General features: G+C 44.9%; 1 protein-coding gene across 2 annotated transcripts in view; it reads right to left on the reverse strand.

Annotated features, from left to right (window-relative positions):
• The window catches only part of nrp1a (neuropilin 1a), a 64,311-nt gene extending 44,904 nt beyond the window's left edge, over nt 1-19,407 (reverse strand). For both annotated transcript variants that reach the window (XM_028569042.1, XM_028569041.1), the window contains exons 1-3: nt 18,777-19,407; nt 16,982-17,432; nt 15,515-15,689 (exon numbers count right to left, since the gene is read on the reverse strand). In XM_028569042.1, coding sequence (XP_028424843.1) covers nt 15,515-15,689; nt 16,982-17,048 — 242 coding nt within the window. In that variant the 5' untranslated portion in view covers nt 17,049-17,432; nt 18,777-19,407. The remainder of the gene's footprint in view (nt 1-15,514; nt 15,690-16,981; nt 17,433-18,776) is intronic.
• Nucleotides 19,408-21,424: the final 2,017 nt, after the last annotated feature.

Here is a 21,424-nt window from a genome sequence, read left to right on the forward strand (position 1 = left end):
CCGTGGCTCTGCTCTGTTGTATCAGCAGACTTATAATTTACCTCAGAGCCTCTGTTTCTGCAGCTATCTCTCCCCCACCTCCCTCCCGCTCCACCCAGCAACTGCCAAAAGCTAAACATTGCCAGACGCCTAAAAAATTGATGCTGAGATGCATCGTTGAGATGAAGAAGGAGACAAGAGCAAGCTGCAGTAAGCAGCTGGAGGAGCTGAGCAAGTGTTTGTGTGCAGCTTGTGTGTACATATGCACGACATATGTGCAAACGTGTGTGTGTGTACTTGCAGAGCATTATGCAGAGCATGTTTTTATGTGTGCGCGCATGAACCGTTGCCAACCATTGTTTGCATTTTGCCTGTCCTCACAAACTCCTCATTCACCATCCCAACAAGAGGACTACTCTTATTTTAGTTTCTATCTCAACTCCTCACACCTCCAGAAAAGCTGTTTATTGCATTTGTACCCTGGTGCATCATCAGCAGCTCGGATGGCCCTCGTAAAGGCAGCACAGCGGGAGAGAAGATGCAGATGGAAGAGAGAGTACGCCCTGGGGATCCTCGCTGTGCTCTATGTGCTAGGAGAGACAGAAAGAGCACCTCCTTCTCCAAAAATGTCTCTATTTGTGCCTAAACGACTGGTGTGTCATACAGAACTCCAGCAGTTCTGCGCCAGTGGGCCCACGCGCTCTGCTCTACTAACACAGATCCATCCATGCCCTTATCATCTGGAAGACATTATGGCGAAACGCTTGGCGGGGCACTTTGACGGCTCCGAAAGGCTCTCCTGTTGCCAGCTGTGTTAAACGTAGCTCAAATCCATTGCTCTAAACATCGGTGGGGACTTGTTTCTAGGGTCGAGAGTCCATAGGGAAGATAGAGGACAGTTAACGACCTCTATTTAGGATCATAAAAGAAGAACATGGCCTACATTTTAAGCCCCAAATGGTCGTTTTTGGGGTCCTCCTGACCTTCCAATTTAAACTTAAATTCCTGTTCTTAGGGGGCCTGTGTGGTGATTCTTTTCTTGTTGTATCACTCCTGTTGTTGTTGTTCTTATTCCTCGTGACGGTACAATCCAGTCAAGCCACGCACCTATTTATCTGTCTAGTCTGCTTTGGGTCTGGGTGGGCCTGCCACAACACACACAGACGATTACACACGGAGTGAGCTGCCTACCACAGTGCTAATAGTGAAAATGGTTTGCCAATCCAGTGGGGAAATTAAAGGAAAAAAAAGAGAGTGGTAGGTGGGTGAGAGGGGGGGGGGATCGGAGGAGTGAATGTAATTCTCAACGACCTTCGCTTCACCGACTCAAATGTATTAGCCTGCCTGCTTTCTTCAGGCACAGAGAGAAAGCAATCCGCCAGTGTCAAACGAGAACATTAGCCCTCCTTGCAAAGCCAAAGAGAAGGCGACAAACCACCGGCCTAACAATATAACAGTTATATTGCCTGGAGCTTTCCCATGGAAACAATCCGTCCTCCCTCTATAAATGTCTACTTGATATGGTTCTATAAAAGCAATACAATCTGAGGCAATGGAATAACGCTATGACAGACTGTATAAGCCTCGTACAATTGGTTAGATTTCTTAATCAGACCATTTATAAGCTCCAGTATGCTGTGGAACCCTCAGAACAAGAGCGTTTTTCTTTGCTATTGCTCCCTTTGGTTTAGCCGCGTGTAGAACAAACGACGTGCGCTTTTCTCTGGCATTTTTCTCTCTGTGGTTTTCACAGTACATCTTGCTGTCACACGGAAACATGGCACCTACGACATGTCAAAACATATCTGGGTAACCCAAGTGGAGAGGCCCAAACAACAGACTTGGGACAGCTCGGTGAGGCTCAGGGGACTTAGCAGGAAAAAGGACTTTGTTGTCAGCTGTCGGAGAACTCCGGAGAGCTCACGTGTTGACGAGTCTGGGCTAACAAACTGTCACTTGGGGCTCCGGAAAAACATCATTAACGTTTGTACAAGGGGGGCACAAGAAAGGCTGATCCCCGACTTACTTTCTTCCAAGCCTGGAGGGGGACATACCTCGCTGAAATAAAATGGTCTCTCTTTCTTTACTTTTGCACCAATACGGCCTCCCTCGTGCATGTGACATTCATTAACCCGCACTAGAATTACAGGTTCTCTCTTTCCTGTAACGACCCGCGCATCAGCTCGCCTGGACAGACTAGGAAGTAGGAAAAAAAAAACAGGGCAGTACACCGGGTCTACATCTTAATGCTCTCAGCTGAAAACATTAACCCTAATTGACTTGCCAACGTTACCATTTTCATTACAGGTCAAGACCTCATCGTTAAAACAGAAGCTTGGACCATGAAGCTGGAAAAATCAGCAGATTTTCTTTTCAGCTATCCTCCTCTCCACTGATGTGTCTCCACTTCTGAATCCGCTATAAAAATTATTGCAGGCGTTGAGGGCCTCAGAACGTGGCAACCCACCCAGCGGGACAAACCACCGACCAATCAGAGTTGATGGGTTTAGAAGTGGTTCCTTGTCGGCGAGGGGAGAAGGGCATGATTGCTTTGCTCGCTACCACGCTGCCACATGGATGGATGGAAGATAAAAAAAGATAGATAAAAAGATGGATATTCCCCCTGCCCAGATGGCCCAGCTGCACCCCGTCCGACTGGCCTCTTTGGGTGTCACCCCCATACGGTTGCACTGACTCAGCTCGCTCATATTTTTAGATGCCGTGGCTGATTTTTATTTTTATTTTTGTGGCGGCCGCGGCCACACTTTGGTAAAGCATGTTCGCTTTCCTGAACAGCAATTATCATTAGCATTGATGGATTTAGCGTGCCTCCATCCATTAGCTTTCCTAATTACACTGTCGAGAGATCTGCTGTCGCCAACAATCAAATTAATGAATTTGGCTATTTAGACTCAATTATTGCATCCCCCCCCCCTTTGCAACATGAACAATAATCCTTTATTTGGAGATATGAGCACAGACTGACAGGGAGAATTCTTCCCCAGGGGGGAAGCTCAGCCTGCTCAGCTGCTCAGCAGTGTGAGCCTGCTCTGCTCCGCAACACGGCCGGCTCACGGATAAGGGGTTGGGAGGGGGCTGAAAACAAGCAGGGGAAATAAAACTGACCACAAAAGCTCCCACTGTTAGCAGGCCGTCTAAATCCCCCCCGTGCTCACCTCACATGTAAGACCTATTACACTTTGAACCCTGGCGATGCTGAAGTATGTTCCACTGACTTTCTTTCTATTCCCATGGGCGACTGACATGCCTACAGGGCCAAAGCGGAGCTGTTCATATGATCAGTTTTCCTGTTGTGCACACTTTGACCTTCTTCCCCTCATTAAAATTGCAAAGCATGACAAATTGGTCACGATAACGTGATTATAGAAATGTGAAGTAGTTTAAACAAAAGACGCAGTCAATTTGCTCGCCGTTACATAGGCCTTCTTCTTATGTGGCCTGCGGACTTGAAGCTAAAATTCAATTTTGGTTGTGATGCATCCGAAAATTATTGTGATTCCTGCTCCAAGAGGACAATGTTCACCACATTTTACAGTGAAGATGGTCTTCTTACTGAGCTTCCACTAATAGAAAGTCAAGAGAAAAATGTGAATAAAACACAATATGCAGCTGATTATCCCTAAAATGGAATAATTAAAGAATAAATGGTTGTTGCACTGCAAAGGGCCTTAAAACCTGATTTTCATCTAGACATTATTGAATATTTCTATACGAATTCAACTGTATTTCTTTTTAAATATTCCAAATAAAAAGTGATAAATTAAATATTTAATGAGATAAATATATATATTTTTAAGGAAAATTAATACAGCATCTGCTGTATCAATGCACTACAAAATTTCAAGAAACCATTTTAGTAATAATAATAACGTAATACAGTGCTGATTTGTAGAGTTCAAGACTATATCAAAGCTGTATAAAATAGCTGCAGTTGTGAGCAAGATTGAGAATATCCATCAAACCACATTTTTTTTGTCCCCATCACCCATCTTGTTATCATGAATACAGCGAGAATGAGTAAGTTTGAATTAATTAGAGAACTGCCCATGGCAAAATGGAAACATGCATTTAGAAGATTTTTTCCTGCTAAGTGAGCTTCGAAATGAAATTGCTTAGCATACAGCAGTGCTCTGTATGTATCTTAGTGTGCAGATATAAATATTCACGCGTGGATGTATGCTTTAGCAAATGAATCCCTTTGGGAACATTTCTAAGAAACATTTCATAGTAAAGCAGTGTAGTTATGGCCTTATTATAGAGTCATTTTGAATGGGGAATATTATGCAATATGTCAGTTATACACCCTATCCCAAAACAGTTTAATATGTGAACAAAACCAGAAACTCTGTGATATGATTTACAAAGGGCCAAAAGAGAAAAGCAGAAAATTGGCATTAAAGTCAAAGAAATACAAAGAAAGAAAGCAAGCCAATAAGATAGACAGGATGAAAAGTCCTGCGTGTTTCCTCAAAGAGGGAAGAGAGACAGAGGAGGAGGGAATGAGAAGCAGTGCAGCCCATTTCTGGGGCCATTACAGGAGGGAATGGCTCCCATTTGTCCCACCTTGACATTTGAGAGGATTTCTGATTACACAGGAGAGAGAGGCAGAGGTGAACGAAGAGAGAGTCCTCCACAGGGGTCTGTGGCACAGCTCAGATGATATGCCGTTGTTACAACAATGAGAAGTCAAGGGTAAAAATAACAAAGGGGCCAATGTGGCACAGCAGGGCCAACGTGTGAGCTGTCTTTTTTAAACCACTGTCACCACCCTGCTCTAGTCGCCCACTCGCTCCACAGGGCACCTATAGGACTCAGTGGCTTAGATACAGGCACACCCTGCAAGGGAATAACGAAGTATACGGTTGCTTCATTCTCATAATAGACACAGAGTGCGTTTAAGTCCCGCCCCCACCAGATGGGAGTCCAGCAGAGAGAATGGGAGATACTTTTGGGGTCCTGACACTAAGCTAACGATATGTCCGACATTACGTGTGTTAGCTTAACTTACAGCCTAAAACTAGTCTGCCAGACCATCCACACGTTGCAAAGCGGAGGAGGGTCTGGCTAGACCACGCAGCATTCAGGGGTGGGAGAAAAACATGCTCTGGTTTATTGGCATTTCTTTAAACCAATCACAATCGTCATGGGCGGAGCTAAACTCTGCACCTAGTTGCTGCAAAACAGTCGTGCGAGAGAAAACTCAGATTGGACAGATAGTCTAGCTAGCTGTTTTAATTTATCCTGCAGAGATCTGAGGAGCAGTTAAATATAGTCCTCATTAATCCACTGGAATTTAAAATTCCAACACGGAAAGGAAAGCGGAAGGAAACGGAAAAGACATGCATCCTGCGGAATTTCCTGCGTCACTGGAGCAATCCCGGAAGTACAACGTCAAGGATATAGACTAGCCTAAAACTAACATTTGGATATTTGACTTGGTAACTAAATGCTTGCTGCAAAGGTATCGTTGGACATAACATTAGCTTACAGTCTTCCCATTCTCCCTGCTAATTCCTCACGTCTGAATCCACCTTTGTCTTCATAAAAACAACAAAAAAGTTTTTTCCGGGTCGGCAGCTAATAAAAACTTAAGTCATGGGTTATTTACCCTGTTGGTAGTGAATATTGCCACACAGCAGCTTTTAGGCATTTTTCTGTTGTTTGCTAGCACACGAAATTGACGAGGAGGCACCATCACGCAATACCAGTCAACGGAGAGCGGAGAGTTGTTTTGGACGTGGCTTTCAGAGTCTCTATGAAGACTCAAAGACTCATAATCCTCAGCTTAGTTTATAACGTATGAATATGTAACATATCTCGATGAATTACAGGCCTTTAAGCAGGAGTCTAAAATGGCCCAGGATCGTGACCCTAATCAAAAGAGTCCATGAACAGTATCCCATTTATTTTGAGTAAATCACAAAAAGGGGGGCTTTTAAACTAACTATAACTGGACATCCTGCTCAATGACTACATGTGTAGGATGTACATGATCGAGGCCCTGCATGCTGCAACCATGTGACAAGAAGAAACATGAGGAAACACCAAAATAATTGTCAACAACCTCAATCTAGTGACCTACTGAACTTAACATGGGACTAACATTAGCCGAGTGAACGCTACATAACCTCGCATTTTACGGGCTGAGGAGAAAAAACAGCTACAATATGCACTCCCCAAAATGGAGCGGCATATACAAAGGCAATCATCTATCTGTTTCTGATGCTGTGAGAAGCTAGCGGTGCTCCCCGCTGGGTAATGAGCTATGTGTGCGAGGAGCACGCCGCTTTCAGAGAGCTGAGGAGTAGAGTAGAGGATGGAGGGATAGGGAAAGGAGGAGGGGAGTTGAGGCTGAGGTCAACTAGAGTTAAAGCCTTTGGGTGCTGTTCAAAAACTCTCTTTCTCATCTCCACAATGGGCAGGAAGGGGGAAAGAGTGTGGCGTGGCTGAGATGGTGGTGTTGCTGGGTTTAAAGGAAACTGAGTGACGAGGGAGATAGAGACAGAGTGTGAAGGCATGTAAGTTGAGCGGTTGATAGAGCGACGGAACTGAAACAAAAGAGAGAAGTTGTGCAAATAGCTGATAAAGGTAGTTGGCAAACAGGTGCCAACATGAATCCAGCAAGAGATTCAGAAGCGTAAAGCATGTTTTCTCTCTCTCTCTCTCTCTCTCTCCCTCCAAGATTGTTTTACATGGCTCAGCAACAGCTAGGAAGCTCGAGGGCAATGGTAGTAATAACTGCACTGGGAATTATTCAATTAAACGCCCCATCCGTCCCCCCTAGCATTCTCCCTCCTTTTTCTGTTCTTTGTCCTCCCTGAAGTCTGCGGAGGTGGTGGGGGATTGAGGGGGTCAGAGAGCAGTCTGGGCTGGGTGCTCCGTGACCCGATCATCCGGCTGGACACGCAGTCACTTGGCTGGGAGCAGCGGAGACCGTGAACAGGCCCTGAGAATGTTGTGGACGACTGGGATTGTCCGCCTGAGTGTATACAATAAGTGCAAGCAGCTACCTGGCCTTCAACCACACAATAACCTTAAGACAAGACAAGCTATTTCTAGTTCTTATCAGGAAGAGGAAAAAGGATGGTGATCAAAATAAATAAGGGGAGTGTTTTTACAATAGGCACATATTTGCGAGTTGGTCAGTTGTTGCCAGATTTGGTCAGTTTCCTTTTTGAACGTTGATTAGCTCTTGGACACAGTATCTACGGTTTAAAACCACATCCTTCATTTCATTCCGATGGCTGTATTGTTCTCACTGCATGCAAAGAACTCAGATTTTCCAATGATGCAGCACTTTGGAAGCCAAACAGGCCATGCTGTTGGGGCCACATGCCAAACAGTGTATCTATTCCATGGTGCTGGGCACACAGGCGGAATGCTTGGCATTACAGAGCCAATCTAAGTGCTGATGGCCAGCCAGCCCTTGCCAGCATTTTGGAGGGCAAGGTGACTCTTCCATTGACAGGCCCAACAATCAAACTTTCCTGCCAACTTGGATGCCGTCTGCCCAGTAGTCTCATTCCCCTCTGCTTTCTGGTGAAATCCTCTGGGAAATTGTGTAAGTATGCATGGAAGAGATGGGCCTTCTTGTCACTTATCCCTGTGTCGGCAGGGGCCGGCCTAGAATGGCTTGACAGGCACCGGGGGTACAGGCTGCTAATAACACTTTCAGCACTACCCCACTGTGATAATGCCACAGAAGGTTGCTGTGAGGCTGAATTGCTGTCCTCTTCTTTACAATTACTGCCATCTAACAAAATAAATAAAGCTGTGAGAAAAAATAAATAAAGTGGTAGCACTTATGAAAAAGAAAGACCACAACTAATGTAGCCAATTTAGTGAGGAAAGATCAAGCAAAGAGCAAACAAAGCGAGGGATTGTGAGTGGCTCTAACTCAATCAGAGAGCAGTGGGGTACCGCCCCATCAATCACTGCCTGCTTGCCTCAAATCCCGCCTGGTTGAGTGGTGGAAAAAAAAAAAAAACACACCAGCGAGCCGACCGAAACACAGTGACCGAAAATGACCCCGGGGATTTGGGGCCGAGACAGGAGGGTCCTTGGCTTAACTTCCTACCTACCTACCTACCCTCTTACCCACTGCAAACAAACTTTGCTTTACCAAGAGCCTCTCTGGGGATTTGCTTGATTTGTTGAATAAAGAACCCTGTGGTCGCTGGGCACCCCAGTTCCACCTGCCCCCCACCATGTGGATCTGTAAGCACTGTGGCGTAAGGGCAACATAGGACCACGGCAACATCAATCATACTCATGAGCCCTATTCAAGGTTCGACCACTGAACGAAACATGTCTGACAAGCCTGGACACGCTATGTTAAAGTGTCCAGAACTCCCTCTTCAATTCAACTAAACAGCCTCTCCTTCTTCCTTTCACCCCTGGGACGGGAGCGTAAGTAAGACATTGGGAGGTACTGTTTCAAAGTTATCCTCTCCCGACTAACGCTCTGCCACCCACGTTCGTGAACTCAAATTATTCTTTATTCATTTACCCTCCTTATCCCTTCTTGTTGTTTTCCATGCAGCCTCATGAACTGAGAAATGAGCATTTGATGGAAAGCCCAAAAGGCGAGAGACGAAAACCTGTTGCTAATTATGTTATATAAGGCCGAGAGAGGGGGAGACGGTTCTTATTGCCAACTGTCCTTTTGGAAACAGAAACGCATAATTGAATCATAGCCTCAGTGTTTAATGCATTTTCATCGATGCTGGAAGGAAAATGAGAATGAATTTTCTTACAGTCAATAGATGTGATACATAGGTAGGTAGGTAGGTAGATAGATAGATAGATAGATAGTGTGTCCACATGGAGATCTGAGACTACCAGATCTTGTCCTCCAATAATGAGACCATCCATACGGCTCCTTTTCTAGCAATCTGTTTTGGATAAAAAGTAAAAGAGCGCACGACTGACATCTCTAAGCTGTGTGGGCCGCGGCTCCGTTCCACAAGAAACTTCCATATAGGGAAGCTTGCATCGGTTTGGAGCTGGAAAGAAAAAGGACGGGCAAAAAAAACAAGAAAACAAAAATAATTCATCAGCCGTGTGCCAGAAACAGCTTAGTGACACTCAGTCCCTGGCCAACACGAGTCGCTAACTCCCACATCGAGATGGAAAACAACACAGGCAGACACGTGATGCTGCCTGATGCTTTTGTGCTTTCGCGCTGAAATGTGACCAAGGCTTACAATCCGGCAGGTTATTTATGAGCGTTGGCCTTGTCTCGTCTGTCTCTCTCTCTCTTTCTCTCCCTCCCCTCATTCCTCCTGTTCTCACTCCTCTCGGCCTGTGAAGTGGACCTCCCTCCCGCTGCGAGGCAGAGTGGCTCGCCTCCCGGTTGTGGTCAGGTTGCGCATGAATCAAAGTGGTGACAGAGCAGCGGGGAGGATGGCAGATGCCACGGCCAGAAAGCTTTTCAATCAGGCTGCCCTTCCAAGCCGCGGCCAAGGTGAAACACTTCACCGGCGAGAGAAAAAAAAAAAAAAAAAAAGACCTCAACCTCAAGGTCACCCTCACACTCACAGTAATCCTGCTCATTAGCCATGGAGTAACCCTTTCTGTTTAAAAGAGATGAAGAAGAGGAAAGAGAGTGAAGGTGCCACATTTCTGTCTGCTGCCCTGTGGTTAATTAGCAAGGTGAACACTTCACATCCATCAGCAGCTTTGAAATGGCTCAACTTACGTCATCAACAGTTACATTTTACAAACAGAAATTGAAAGATGCAGAACGCTTTTGTCTAGAAGTGTTACCATGCTGACAAAATAAGGTTCGGTATAATTGCCGTGAAGTGCAAACAAGACATATCCAAAGTGAATTGCTCTTTGATATGCTGCTGACAAGCTAGTCTTTTCAAAGTACACGGTTTCGGTGTAATTTCAGGTGTAATTTGATTTCCATTGTAATGAACTGTTGGGAGGCTTACTGCTGTGGAAAATACCAGCTGCATCATTTCAGCTGCTTTTGTCAAACCTTTAAACCGCTAAAAGAAGCGGCGTCGCCTTATGCGCTCTTTATTTCGCTGCGCTTAACCTTGCGACGCCGCTTTGAACTACACCAGGACAGATTCTTCCCTGACACGCACTACGGAAAAGAGGCACACACCGACAACAGAAATAAATGTCGAGCTAACAGGCCATAAGTATCTTCCGCAATCCATGTCACTCCAAATCCCCGCAGGTCAAAGCACTTCCCTTCTTTAAAAGCCTCCGCCGCCACAGGCCGGTTAAGAAAAGGCCCCAGTCGCGTTCCTGCTTTATTTATTTTCCTCCATGACAACGGCTGATAAACGGTCACACAGCCCACTTCTCCTTATTTGCCCATGGTTGCCTTGCAGAGAGGAGAGAGAGGGAGGGGGGGAGAAGGAGCTGTTTAAAGATCCAGCAAGGAGCTTGCGCTCTTCACTCCCCAGCTGTGAAGCTCCACTGCTCTTTATCGCGGAGCTGCTACATGCTATTCAGGTGGCAGGATAACAGGGGAATTAGGGAAAGTGGTCAGGAAGATCTTTTTTTATTTTTTTCTCCAAAAAGCCCATTCTGTCCTCCACTCTCACTTCCTTGAAACAGGTGGCACTCTTTGTTGAGCACTATGACCGTATGAGTGGAGTTAGTGGGATTCCACATGACAAAGAGGGAGCCAACTATAGATCCAGGGTAGGGTATTACCCACACTCTTCCCCCCCCCTCCCCTTCCCAAGCTCCTGTTAGTCATCCCTGGAGTCCAAGGCTGGTCAGGAATGCCAGGAGGGGCAGGAAGTCTATTGTAGAGGGTACACAGCAGAGAATGTTTGCCTTCCCAGCAGGCCAAGCAGCTCCACAGGGGCAGCTCAGCAGGAGTTCGCAGTGGAAGGGGCAGAGAGAGCGAAAAAAAAGGAGAAGACAATTAAAAATAAAGGGAAAAAAGTGCTTTTCCAAGCTTTGAGTTACAGGTACCTGAAGACAGGGGGGCTCTCGCAGACTTTTGAAGCGTGGAGAGTTGGGAGGCTTTCGCTGACTCTCCCGTCGATCTCCCCCCACAAAGAGCTGCTTGAGAAGGCATTCCTCAAATATCTCCGCTGCCTAGTACCACCCTGCCATACATCTCATCTGAACCCCCCCCCCCCCCCACCCTCCACCGCCTGCACAGACTGTCACACTGGAATTTTTGTTGAGTTCCAGAAAAATACCATCCAGAGAGACAGAGACAGAGAGAAAAGCAAAGAAATGAGGGAGTGCTAGGAAAGAGGAGACAGTGTCTCTCTCTCCCTACTGTTTCTAACCCCTCCAAAAGAAAAACAGTGCAGCCTTGACTTGACTGACTGATTGACTGACTGACTGCAAGGGATTTCAGTGTGCTGAAGAAGTTTTTTTTGGTCTGGTCAGCATATCCGATGCCATCAATGATTCATAATGTTGTCAGGGGGTGCATCATTTCAATAGAAAGTTGGTTCTCCTCTTGGAGTCAGCAGGAGATGGAGAGAACAGCCTGCAGCTCAAGATGAAAGTTTAGTTACATTCCAAACTAGAAACTTTTTTCAGATTTCTAAAAAAGAAATATCTTACTTGAACAGTAAGAACCACAGTCTGTCTTAGAAACGAGATAAATTGCCCTTCAATCTGCGTTATGTGAGACCTGTCTGTCACTCGTTTAGATTCAAATCCACTGAAACCTCCATTTTTCTTTCGATTGGCAGAGCTGCGAGAGTCAGACGGGCCTGACAGCCCTTATCAGATCGCAGAGAAAACAGAGACTGCATGTGCAAGGGTTGGAGCGGAGCAAAAGCATATCTATTCGCTTCAGTTTTTCACGCGAGCTTATAGCTTTCTCATTCCGCTGATTTTCAGAGCGAAATTGACTTCAAATATTTGCCTTGATGCAGGCTGCGCCTTCGCCTCAAACTTCATTAGCTGTGAGAGCGGCGAGGGCGGCCCCCCGAAACTCCACTCTGTGAAAGTCTACAACGGTGCGTGAAAGGTAAACACGTTCTGCATTCAGAATCGCAGGGCTCACTTAGTCTCCTTATCTCTGTGATGAAGTGTTTTCCTCCTCCGGCTCTCAGGATACAGGCCTCCGCGCTTCCCCAAACAAACCTGTCAAGGGTAGCGCACACGTGCAACAACACCACCCCCCCCGCCAGACTCCAACTCAGTAAAGGCTGTTTTTCCTTTTTACGAGCACCACTTTGAGTGCTTCTTGTTTGGTTTGCTGATAACAGCCATGTTGGGGAACATGTGGAGCATATGTGTTCCATTTGCCCACTAATTAGATTGCAAGGCAGTGCACTGAAGCATGCATCGCGGCCCCCACCACCTCCGCCCACTCTGCCAGTCCATCAGATAAGGAAGCTTTTCTGGCTCTTATCAGTTTCCATTATGTAAGGGCTGATTTGGTGAGTGGCGCTGCGACAGGGAGTCTGACGTGTCCAACACAAATCACACCCAACTACTGTCTACAAATACACAAGTCACTATTCCCCCCATCCCATAATCGAGTTACCTATGATACGCCGCGTCAGCGATTAGCACAATAACTCACTCTCATGTTACATAGAGCCATCATTTAAAAATTAAGAAGGAAAAAAGGAAAAATTTCATGGCTTTTCTCTGCTGGCTACAGCCAAAGTGAAGCCACACAACTTGGAATCCATTGTGAAGTGGAACTAAAGTCCCATGAAACCCACTCCATTAAAAACATTTAAAATGAAACGGTACATCAAGTTAAAAAAAAAAAAAAAAAAAAAAAGAAGAAGAAGAAAAAAAAAAAAAAAGCTATAGGTCAGGTCACCCCGGTTTCCGGTGCAACCTCTGCGTGGCCACATGAATCGGAGACCGTCTGCCGGTGTCATTTGTTAACGTTTGCTCTAGAAAAGTGGTTTGAAACCTTCTAACATGACATGTTTTTTTTGTCTGCTCCAAATAAGTTATGAATAAGCAAATACGGTAGAGGCAAAAGAAGAAGAAGAAAAAGAGAGAGAGAGGGAGACGCTTACAGATGCAAACACATGCTCTGCGCGAACTTCATCTGCTAACACATTTATGAACAACTAACTGGCAATCAACAGGCTGCTAAATGAATGCACAGAGCTCATTTTGTAAATGATACATGGATGGATCACTAAACTCAAAGCCCGCCCTCCTTTCAACTTGGAGAAAAGCAGCCTTCTGGGAGCCTGCAGGGACTAAATTCTTTTTACTGCATGTGTTTAGAAACAGGAAATTCATTCCTGACTAATTTGATTAGCACAAGCATTGTTACTGCTAACCCCCCCACCCCCCTCCCCTTCCTCCTGTCCCTTCCTCGCTCACTCTTTCTAACTGAGGATCTTGGACAGTTTAATAGTCCCTCTGCTGCTGAAATCGGACCCAAAAGAAGTGTCAAGGAGCATCCAGCTTTTAAAAGACAGCAGCATTCGGCCTGCCATAAATCTCAGACGGCAGTAAAGAAAGGTTAAAGTGGGATTGAAATCCGGGATTAAAAGAGCAAACCCTGCAGACATATGTGGGGGGGGGGGGGTGGGGGCATTGAGGGAGCACAAAAGAAGCGTAGGGTCCAGGTTTTGGGTGGAGCAGGGATACAGTAACAGGATCCAGCAAAGCCCTGTACTCTCCCGAGCCCTGCAGCGTAAACAAACAGCTGAGACAGAGCAAGGCAGAGGCATCGACACACGCACCGAAACTACACACACACACACACACACACACACACACACACACACACACACACACACACACACACACACACGCACACAAGCAATCAGAGTGAGGCAGTCGGCCCAGGCAAGGCTCACCTCAGGGCACCGGCACTGACACAGGCTCATCACATTACTGTCTGTCTCCTGTTCCATCGGCTTAAACTATCTATCTGACAACAGGTTAGCCGCTTAGCCTTATGTTGGATGCGACAGCTTCAGCTTACAAGTCAAATAAGGATCAGTGACTAACTGTCACTGAAAGATTTACCTTAAAAGGGTAAATCCACCTAGTTTTCAGATGAAATCTAGGTGAAAAAACTAGGGATGCACCTTCGGATTCAGCCGATTATTGGGCTTTTTGACGGGGTTCGGTTTCTGCCGAACCGTAGAATTTTTTTCCACCGAACCGAACCCTACGCTTGCACTACGCGCGCGACGCTGGTCGACGGAATGAGGCCGCCGTTGATTACGGGAAGGTGTTTACGTAGGCAGAGCGTTCAGTGCAGTAGGCTGTGAGAAAGTGGAAATGGAACTCATAAGCAGAAAAAGTGTTGTTTGGCAGTACTTTCAGTCAAAAGAAGGCGATTCAAGTCCAGCTACATGTTCAATTTGCAATGCTGATTTTTCTCGTGGTGGCAAGGACCCTAAACAATACACACCATCGCCGCTGTTAAAACGTTTGCGTATGAAACATCCGAAAGAATACGAGTTGTGCATGAAGGAATCTCCAGACAGCAGCCAAAATGCAGCAACTTCATGTACAGCAAAGGAAGGACAGTCACAGCTAAAAACGTGTGTTAACCACTTGTTTACTTCATTACTGTGTTTACTGTGTTATTGGACTGAGGATGGGAGTAGGATTCAGTATTTGGATTCGGCAGAATCTTAACCAGTGGATTCGGTATTCGGCCGAACCCCAAAAATCTGGATTCGGTGCATCCCTAGAAAATAGTCAAATAATTTTCCTTGTTTCCAAATCTGACAGTAACAAAGAGTCACTGCATTATTAAAATATGCTAAGGCTTGTTTTTTTTTATGGAATCCGTTCATGGAGGTTTGGAGACTAATGGTATTTTAAGGGGAAATATGAAAGTTAATGGCTCATTAATTTGGACCTTTTTTTTTAAGTAACCACAGTTAATGGCCTCTGGTGAGCTTTTGGACCCACAGCTCTGTCTCAATGCCTTCTGCAAAAGTACAGCAACTCAAATCAATATTATACCCCGGTGACTTCATTCCACAAGAAGGAGAAGGACATGCCAAAACCAAGTAGCAGGGATGAGACATTCCTGCTGCCATGTGTAGTGCCAGAGCAGGATTGCATTGACACAGTTTCAGTGAGCCTGCAGACACTAGATGGCGCAGTTTCATGTGCAATATGCACGAGGGAAAGGGGGGAATGAGTGTCACACACATGAGCATTACACAAACATATGTAAGGAACACACAGACATGCCATAAAATAGGAATGTAATGGTGTGTGTGTGTGTTTGTTTGTGTCTGTGTGAACAGCTTCTACACAGCCTGTCAGTGTGTAGTGGCTCCCAAAGTGAGGTCTGGGGGCCAAATTGGTACTTTAAAAAAAACCTTTCCAGACAGTTTAATTTCACTAATACTGTTTTTTCATTCACCCATTTTATTAATTTTTTTGCAGGATGAAAGCATAAATCATTTCCAAAGAGGTTTCTCAATATCCATCTTTATTCCGGACTAAGTTAAGATCAAATTGTGGCCCGGGGACAAAATCTGATTGAATAGAATAGAGTTTTTTTGGAGGGGACCAAAAGCACATCTGTTTTTCATAGAGAAGATTGCGGCGGCGTACTTACTTGCACTCCCGGTCCTCCAGATCGAAATGCGGATTGAAGTTGATGAGAATCCGCTGGTGGGGGCCAGGCGCAGATATCACCCACACACATCTCTGAGAAGAGGGATAAGACATGGGGTATCCGGGCGAGGTGAGGTAGTTGGCGGTTGAGATCCTGATGTTGCCTCCACATTTATCTGCAGAGGGGAGGAACAAAAAAAAAAAAAGTTCCTTAAGGATGGAAACAAAAAATCCCTCATAATTCAGATTTCTGATTATGCCATTATTTACATTTGTCTATAGCTACACAGATACAGAATAGTTGGACTACACCAGTTATTGTGTGCATTCAGATAAAGTTTGTTCCTCCTTTGGATTGAAGTCAGGGTCCAAAATACACATCTATCTATCTATCTATCTATCTATCTATCTATCTATCTATCTATCTATCTATATATCTATCTATCTATCTATCTATTACAGACTTTAATTGAAACATATATATATATATATATATATATATATATATATATATATATATATATATATATATATATATATATATATATGTATTGGCTCTATATACTGGTATTATTAATATCGGGTCTAATTGTCTAGTCTAAAGTCTGTGGCGCATTGGGATGAAGGAGTAGCTCCTCACATGGAAATAAGAAAAGGATATAGATGTATAAGCGACCCCAAATAAAAAGTGTGAATGGAGATGTTCAGAAAAAAAAAGTTTTTCTTTTGCCGAAGCCAAAAGTCACAGGCATCTCCAGTGTGTTCATTTAAACTACAGTATGAGTGTCATCATTAAAAGGAATTACCCTTTGTTTTTATCAGAGGCCCGCTGCTCACATTTATCTTCATTTGAGCGCGTTTTCATCCTTTTATCATAAAAAAAGAAGCTTCCACCGTCTGCTGCTCTAACCTACACACGCCTCTTGGAAATTAATGAAATCGAAATAAAAATGAATAAAAAGCGCAAAAGGAGAAACGAAACTGTAACCGATGCTGTAAGAACAGAACACGGGGGAAGTTGTGTAAGCCGAGGATTTGGGGGGACTTTTTGAACTTTACCAAAACACAGACCTTCTTACCCGAAAGCTGCCACCACAAGAAGGGATTAAAACATGTTCTAAAAAGAGCCTATTATAGGTTACAAGACTCAGAAAAGACTCTTATTACGTAGCCTAAATACAAAATGTATAAAGTTATATAAAATGTAGGAATTGAAATGGTATCATGGTTATGATTCCAACTACTCAATATCATACTCTATAAAGTCACTATTGAGCAATGATGTTAAAGTCTCTGTTGAAATATAATAAGAGGGTGTAGGCGGAATGGGCAGGTGAGCGCCTTGCGAGTTTGCCTAAAGATCAGCGGAGATCAGAGCAGGGCTAATCTTTTAGAAAAATATTGGGATTAGTAGCTTTGCAGAGTACATAAAGGCTTTATTTCTATAGATATCCGATGTCACACTTACCGTTTTTGAGAGCCTTGGCCACCAAAAGGATTCCCATGAACAGGATAAAGACTAATCCACAATGCATCCTTGTTTTCTCAACCAAAAAATAAAATTACGCATACAAAAAAAAGCCCTCCGAATTTAAACTCCTCCAACAGGTTTTCTTTTTCTTTTCTTGTCTTTTTTTTGTAAGTATTCTTCTCTCCTCTTAACTCGACAAATAAAGCAGCAGTGTCTCTTTTAGCGAAGTTGGAACTGATCTGAGAGCGGGCTCAGGTCGCGTGCATCCTGCCATTCAGCTCCTGTTTCCTCTCGCCTGTGCCGGCTGCGCTCCTCTCTCCAGCGCCGACCGTGCCATTCCCTCTCCAAAAGAAAGCCAAGATATATGAAGAAATGACCCACTCCTTTTTCTTCTTTTTTTTGCGCTGTTACTCCGTCAAACGATGCCCGGGCAGGATGTAATCCTTGGCTGTGGAGTGACAAGATAAAATACGGAGATGTGAGCAGGTTAGGAATGAGTGCTGCGGCCGTGCGCTCTGGCCATTTACCGATCTGCCTAAACGCGCTGTTACTGATGCAACAAGACTATAGAGACATGGATACACCCCTACACCCCAAATTGTGACCACTTTGCTTCTATAGGCTCAGCGTGGGCACTCGGAGAGGTTGATGATTGGCTTGATTACAAATAGCCAACCTATGTGGGGAAAAAAAAGCTCTGTGTATTTATATGTAAGCGGAGCTGCACACTGAGTCACAGTGTAGCAGCAGTCCGTTAAGTGACATGACTCTCTCTCTCTCTCTCTCTCTCTCTCTCTCTTTTCTTCTCTCTCTCTCTCTTTTACTCACTCATTCTCTATTCCCCTCCCCCTCCCTCCCTCTCTTCTTTTACAAAAATGAGCTAGACATTAATGGGATAGGTAGTAGCCTAACAGAACATGACTCCCCCAGGAACATTTGAAAACATGATTTGGGTTCCCATAACCAAATATGATATTTGGCGAAAAATATGCTACTATAAAACATCATGAATTGTAACAATTACAAATCTGGATTATAGAGAATACTGTAGGGGTGTTTCCTCGGGATGTCCTCTCCGGCATCTATCCGGGACCGGTTCTTTTTATATGACACACTGGACTGCCTGATCTACAGAAGTTCTCCCAATTCGTCCGTCTCTCAAAACACTGTTTCCCCAGCTCTGGTAAAAGCACATCTGCACCGCAGTGCTTATAAGAGGCCCCGTTTTGTTTGGACAGGAGCTAAATAATAGAAAGTGTTTTTTTTTCTTCTTCTTCTTCCCTGTTAGACCTTGTGGGTTTCCTTTAATGCACCAGTAGCTATCCAGACGCACCGTTTGTCTGCCCCACAACAGTGACACCATTAAACTGGCACTCTGAAATGTAGGGGAAATCAATTAAAGCGTAAATTAACGTAGCCTCGAGTCATTTACTCAAGGCTGCCCTTACTGGGTCACTCTGCACAAAAAAAGGAACAGAGCAGGCTTGTATTCAGCAAACCTCAATCACACAGTCCTGTACTGCAAAACCCTCCACAAACACAATGCGTGGCAGAAGCCTACATGAAAAGATAGTTTTTTACATTATTGTTATCTGTATATTTGAAACCCACAAATTAAAGGACTGCAAAAAACAATAGCGGGATCAGATCGAGCCACATTGGTAAAATTGTATGTGAAATGATGGAAACAATTGTGGGGGGGAAAAAAAGCTATGCTCGTTTCTGTGCACTTTAACGCAGCGATATTTCTTTCAGTCCTATGGATAAGGCAAATAAAAGCAGCGGCATTCACCTGCGTCTTGAGGACTCGCAACCCCGCAGGCATCCAGCCCTCCTCTCTCCACTTCCAACATGCGTGGAGCAGAGTGTACGATCCGATAGACTCCCTCCGTTTCTGTTACAATGACACCAGATCTTCTCCAGAGCCCCACAAAAAGCAAGTCAAGTTATTTCCTCCCCCCTCCCCAAAAACCCCGCTTTTGTACGTCGGGGGAGAACCACAGCGCAGTCAAAATCGGTCCTCGGTCCCCACGGCGCAAAGACGCACAGCCGATGCCCGGAGACCCGCTCTCCTCTCCGCGTACAGACAAGTCTTCTCCCCGCTGATCTCTCAGCGTCTCGCTCCTTGTTTCGCTCCCTTTCATTCAGCGCGTTCACAAGTGAAATCCGGCCAGTGTGAGTGGCAAATATGCAGTCCCGAAAATGCCAAAGGGATGGAAAGAATAATAGAAAAGTCCTGGTTGATCTAATAAAAGTTGTCCTGCCTGTCCGTCTCTCCGTGCGCCACCGCTCTCGGGTTCCTCCACTGATCCAAATGCAGAGGGTTTGAGTCCCTGCCAGCCCTACACGCCCCTTTACGAGGGATGAATACACGTGATTTCTCACACGTAAAATACGCGGGCGCGTGTGATTGTTGGCGTGCGTGTGTGCGTGTTGCAGTCAGTGTGTGGAGGAGGTCTGCAATCGAGATGCAGATTTCACCCAGCTGCCTCTCTCTCTCTCTCTCTCTCTCTCTCTCTCTCTCTCTCTCTCTCTCTCTCTCTCTCTCTATCAGCCTGTAGCCTTCATTGGAAGCATCAGAGTCACTTTTGACACTAACCCAATGAAGTCTTTGCTTGTAAGCCATCTTGAATTAGATCCATTTTTTTCATTTTGATTTTGATTTTGGATCACTCACAAAAAAATCTTTCAATCTTTTTCTGTCCTTATGAGAAACTATAGTACTTCTATTATAGCCTACATTTTAAAAGGGTGCAACACGAGCATCACAGTTAAGTATTATTAACTATTGGAAGATTATTAAAGTGACATTGGCACTATTGAGCTCCATACATGCTCCTATATAGAAATATCATCAGAATATCATTGAGGTACACTATGGGCTGAGGCCCTGTTTCCTGGGAGCCTATAGGGGCCCAGGGGAGTCAGTGAGTGCACACTGTTGTGTCTGTGAACAAAGAAGCTGTTCTCTGTAATGGTGTATGGACAATCTGTCCGTCTGTGTCACACTTCCGCCTGTACCAAAAATGCACAGCTAATGTCATTTTGACTGTGATCTCGTCATTATAGGTGGGAGACGTGACACCAACCAGGCGTGCCAAGTCACTAAAAGCAAACAAACAAAAAATAGAAGTCCCTCTGATTGGTATTATTAACGATGAAAACTGGGTTTATAGCAATCAAATGAAAACACATGTTGGACTTGGCACGGATGAAGTGTTGAATGAGCATCAGAGGTGACAGGGAAGGATTCTAGAGATCTGAAAAAAAACAGAGGAAACGACCTTCTATTGGGACAGGAGCATAGACTGTAAAAATAATGGATGAAGCTTCCGGGACTGAAACGTGAAGCCAATGCGGAAGTGCCTTAAACCTGCATTCTATCAATCTTGTCCTTGTTTTAATTCCTAAACTTTGACTGTGAGTCAGGTGTCTCAACTGGATGACTCCCTTCAGGTTGAAAACCGGCAACTTTCGCCAAACTCGCGGCTTCAAAAACGGCAGTCCACAAACCAATGGGGGTGACGTCACGGATGCTACGTCCACTGCTGTCTCATGGGCAGGAGTTCCAAAAAATTTGAATTATGAACGACCCTCTAGTTTATAGTGCATTCACAAACGCCTCATTTGAAATCCTTTAGCCTATTCCAGGAAATGCAACAATATATATTTTTTCCTGTTAGATACTGATTATAAAACTAGACAGCTCCCTGACACTGACAGCCGAGAGAGCAAAGCGTCCATTCATATTTTTCTGTCATTGTGCAACTGCAGTAATAAGAGGAACTGAAAGTTAAACAGAATCCAGGCTAAAAGTCCCCCCCCCCGCTTCTCTAACGGCAGTCACCGGGCCTTAAGGGTTAAGCCCGGCACACACCGCTGCTTGAGTTCTCTGCTGTTTTAGCTCAATTGAGTGCAATAACTGGAGGTTTCCAGCTGCAGGTCTCTGTGGTTAGGATGCTTTCTGCCCTATAGGGGGCATCAGAGCTGGTGAGCAGCTCAGAGAGAGCCACCCATAGCTCCTCAAGCTCACCTTACTGTAATGCCTTTATGATTGCACAGCTGGGTTTACAAACAAGTGCGCTGATTAAAGGTTTCTGCAGACTTAATCACTGTATTCAGCATCAATTTTGAGTCCGACTTCCCATGCATCAGCATTAACGGCATTCTTCACCGTAGCAGTTGTGAAATACTTTCAATGCGCTGTGTTTAGAATCTGCTTGTTTTCAGGAATAAATCATTGTGTCGCCCTACTAGGAACGTAAGCAGCACTGTCAATTCCAGAGGTCGACATGCTTTATGCACAGTGTGTTGAGATGTCCCTCTTTTGAAAAGTTTTTGTGACACAATAGCACAAGATAAGCGCACAGTTCCTGCACATTATTATTTTCTGTTCCTAGAGAGAGGGGGGGGACAGAGGATTGAGTGGCTTTATTCCCA

This window comes from Perca flavescens, chromosome 22, assembly GCF_004354835.1.
Source record: "Perca flavescens isolate YP-PL-M2 chromosome 22, PFLA_1.0, whole genome shotgun sequence".
In the NCBI taxonomy this organism is placed as follows: domain Eukaryota; kingdom Metazoa; phylum Chordata; class Actinopteri; order Perciformes; family Percidae; genus Perca; species Perca flavescens.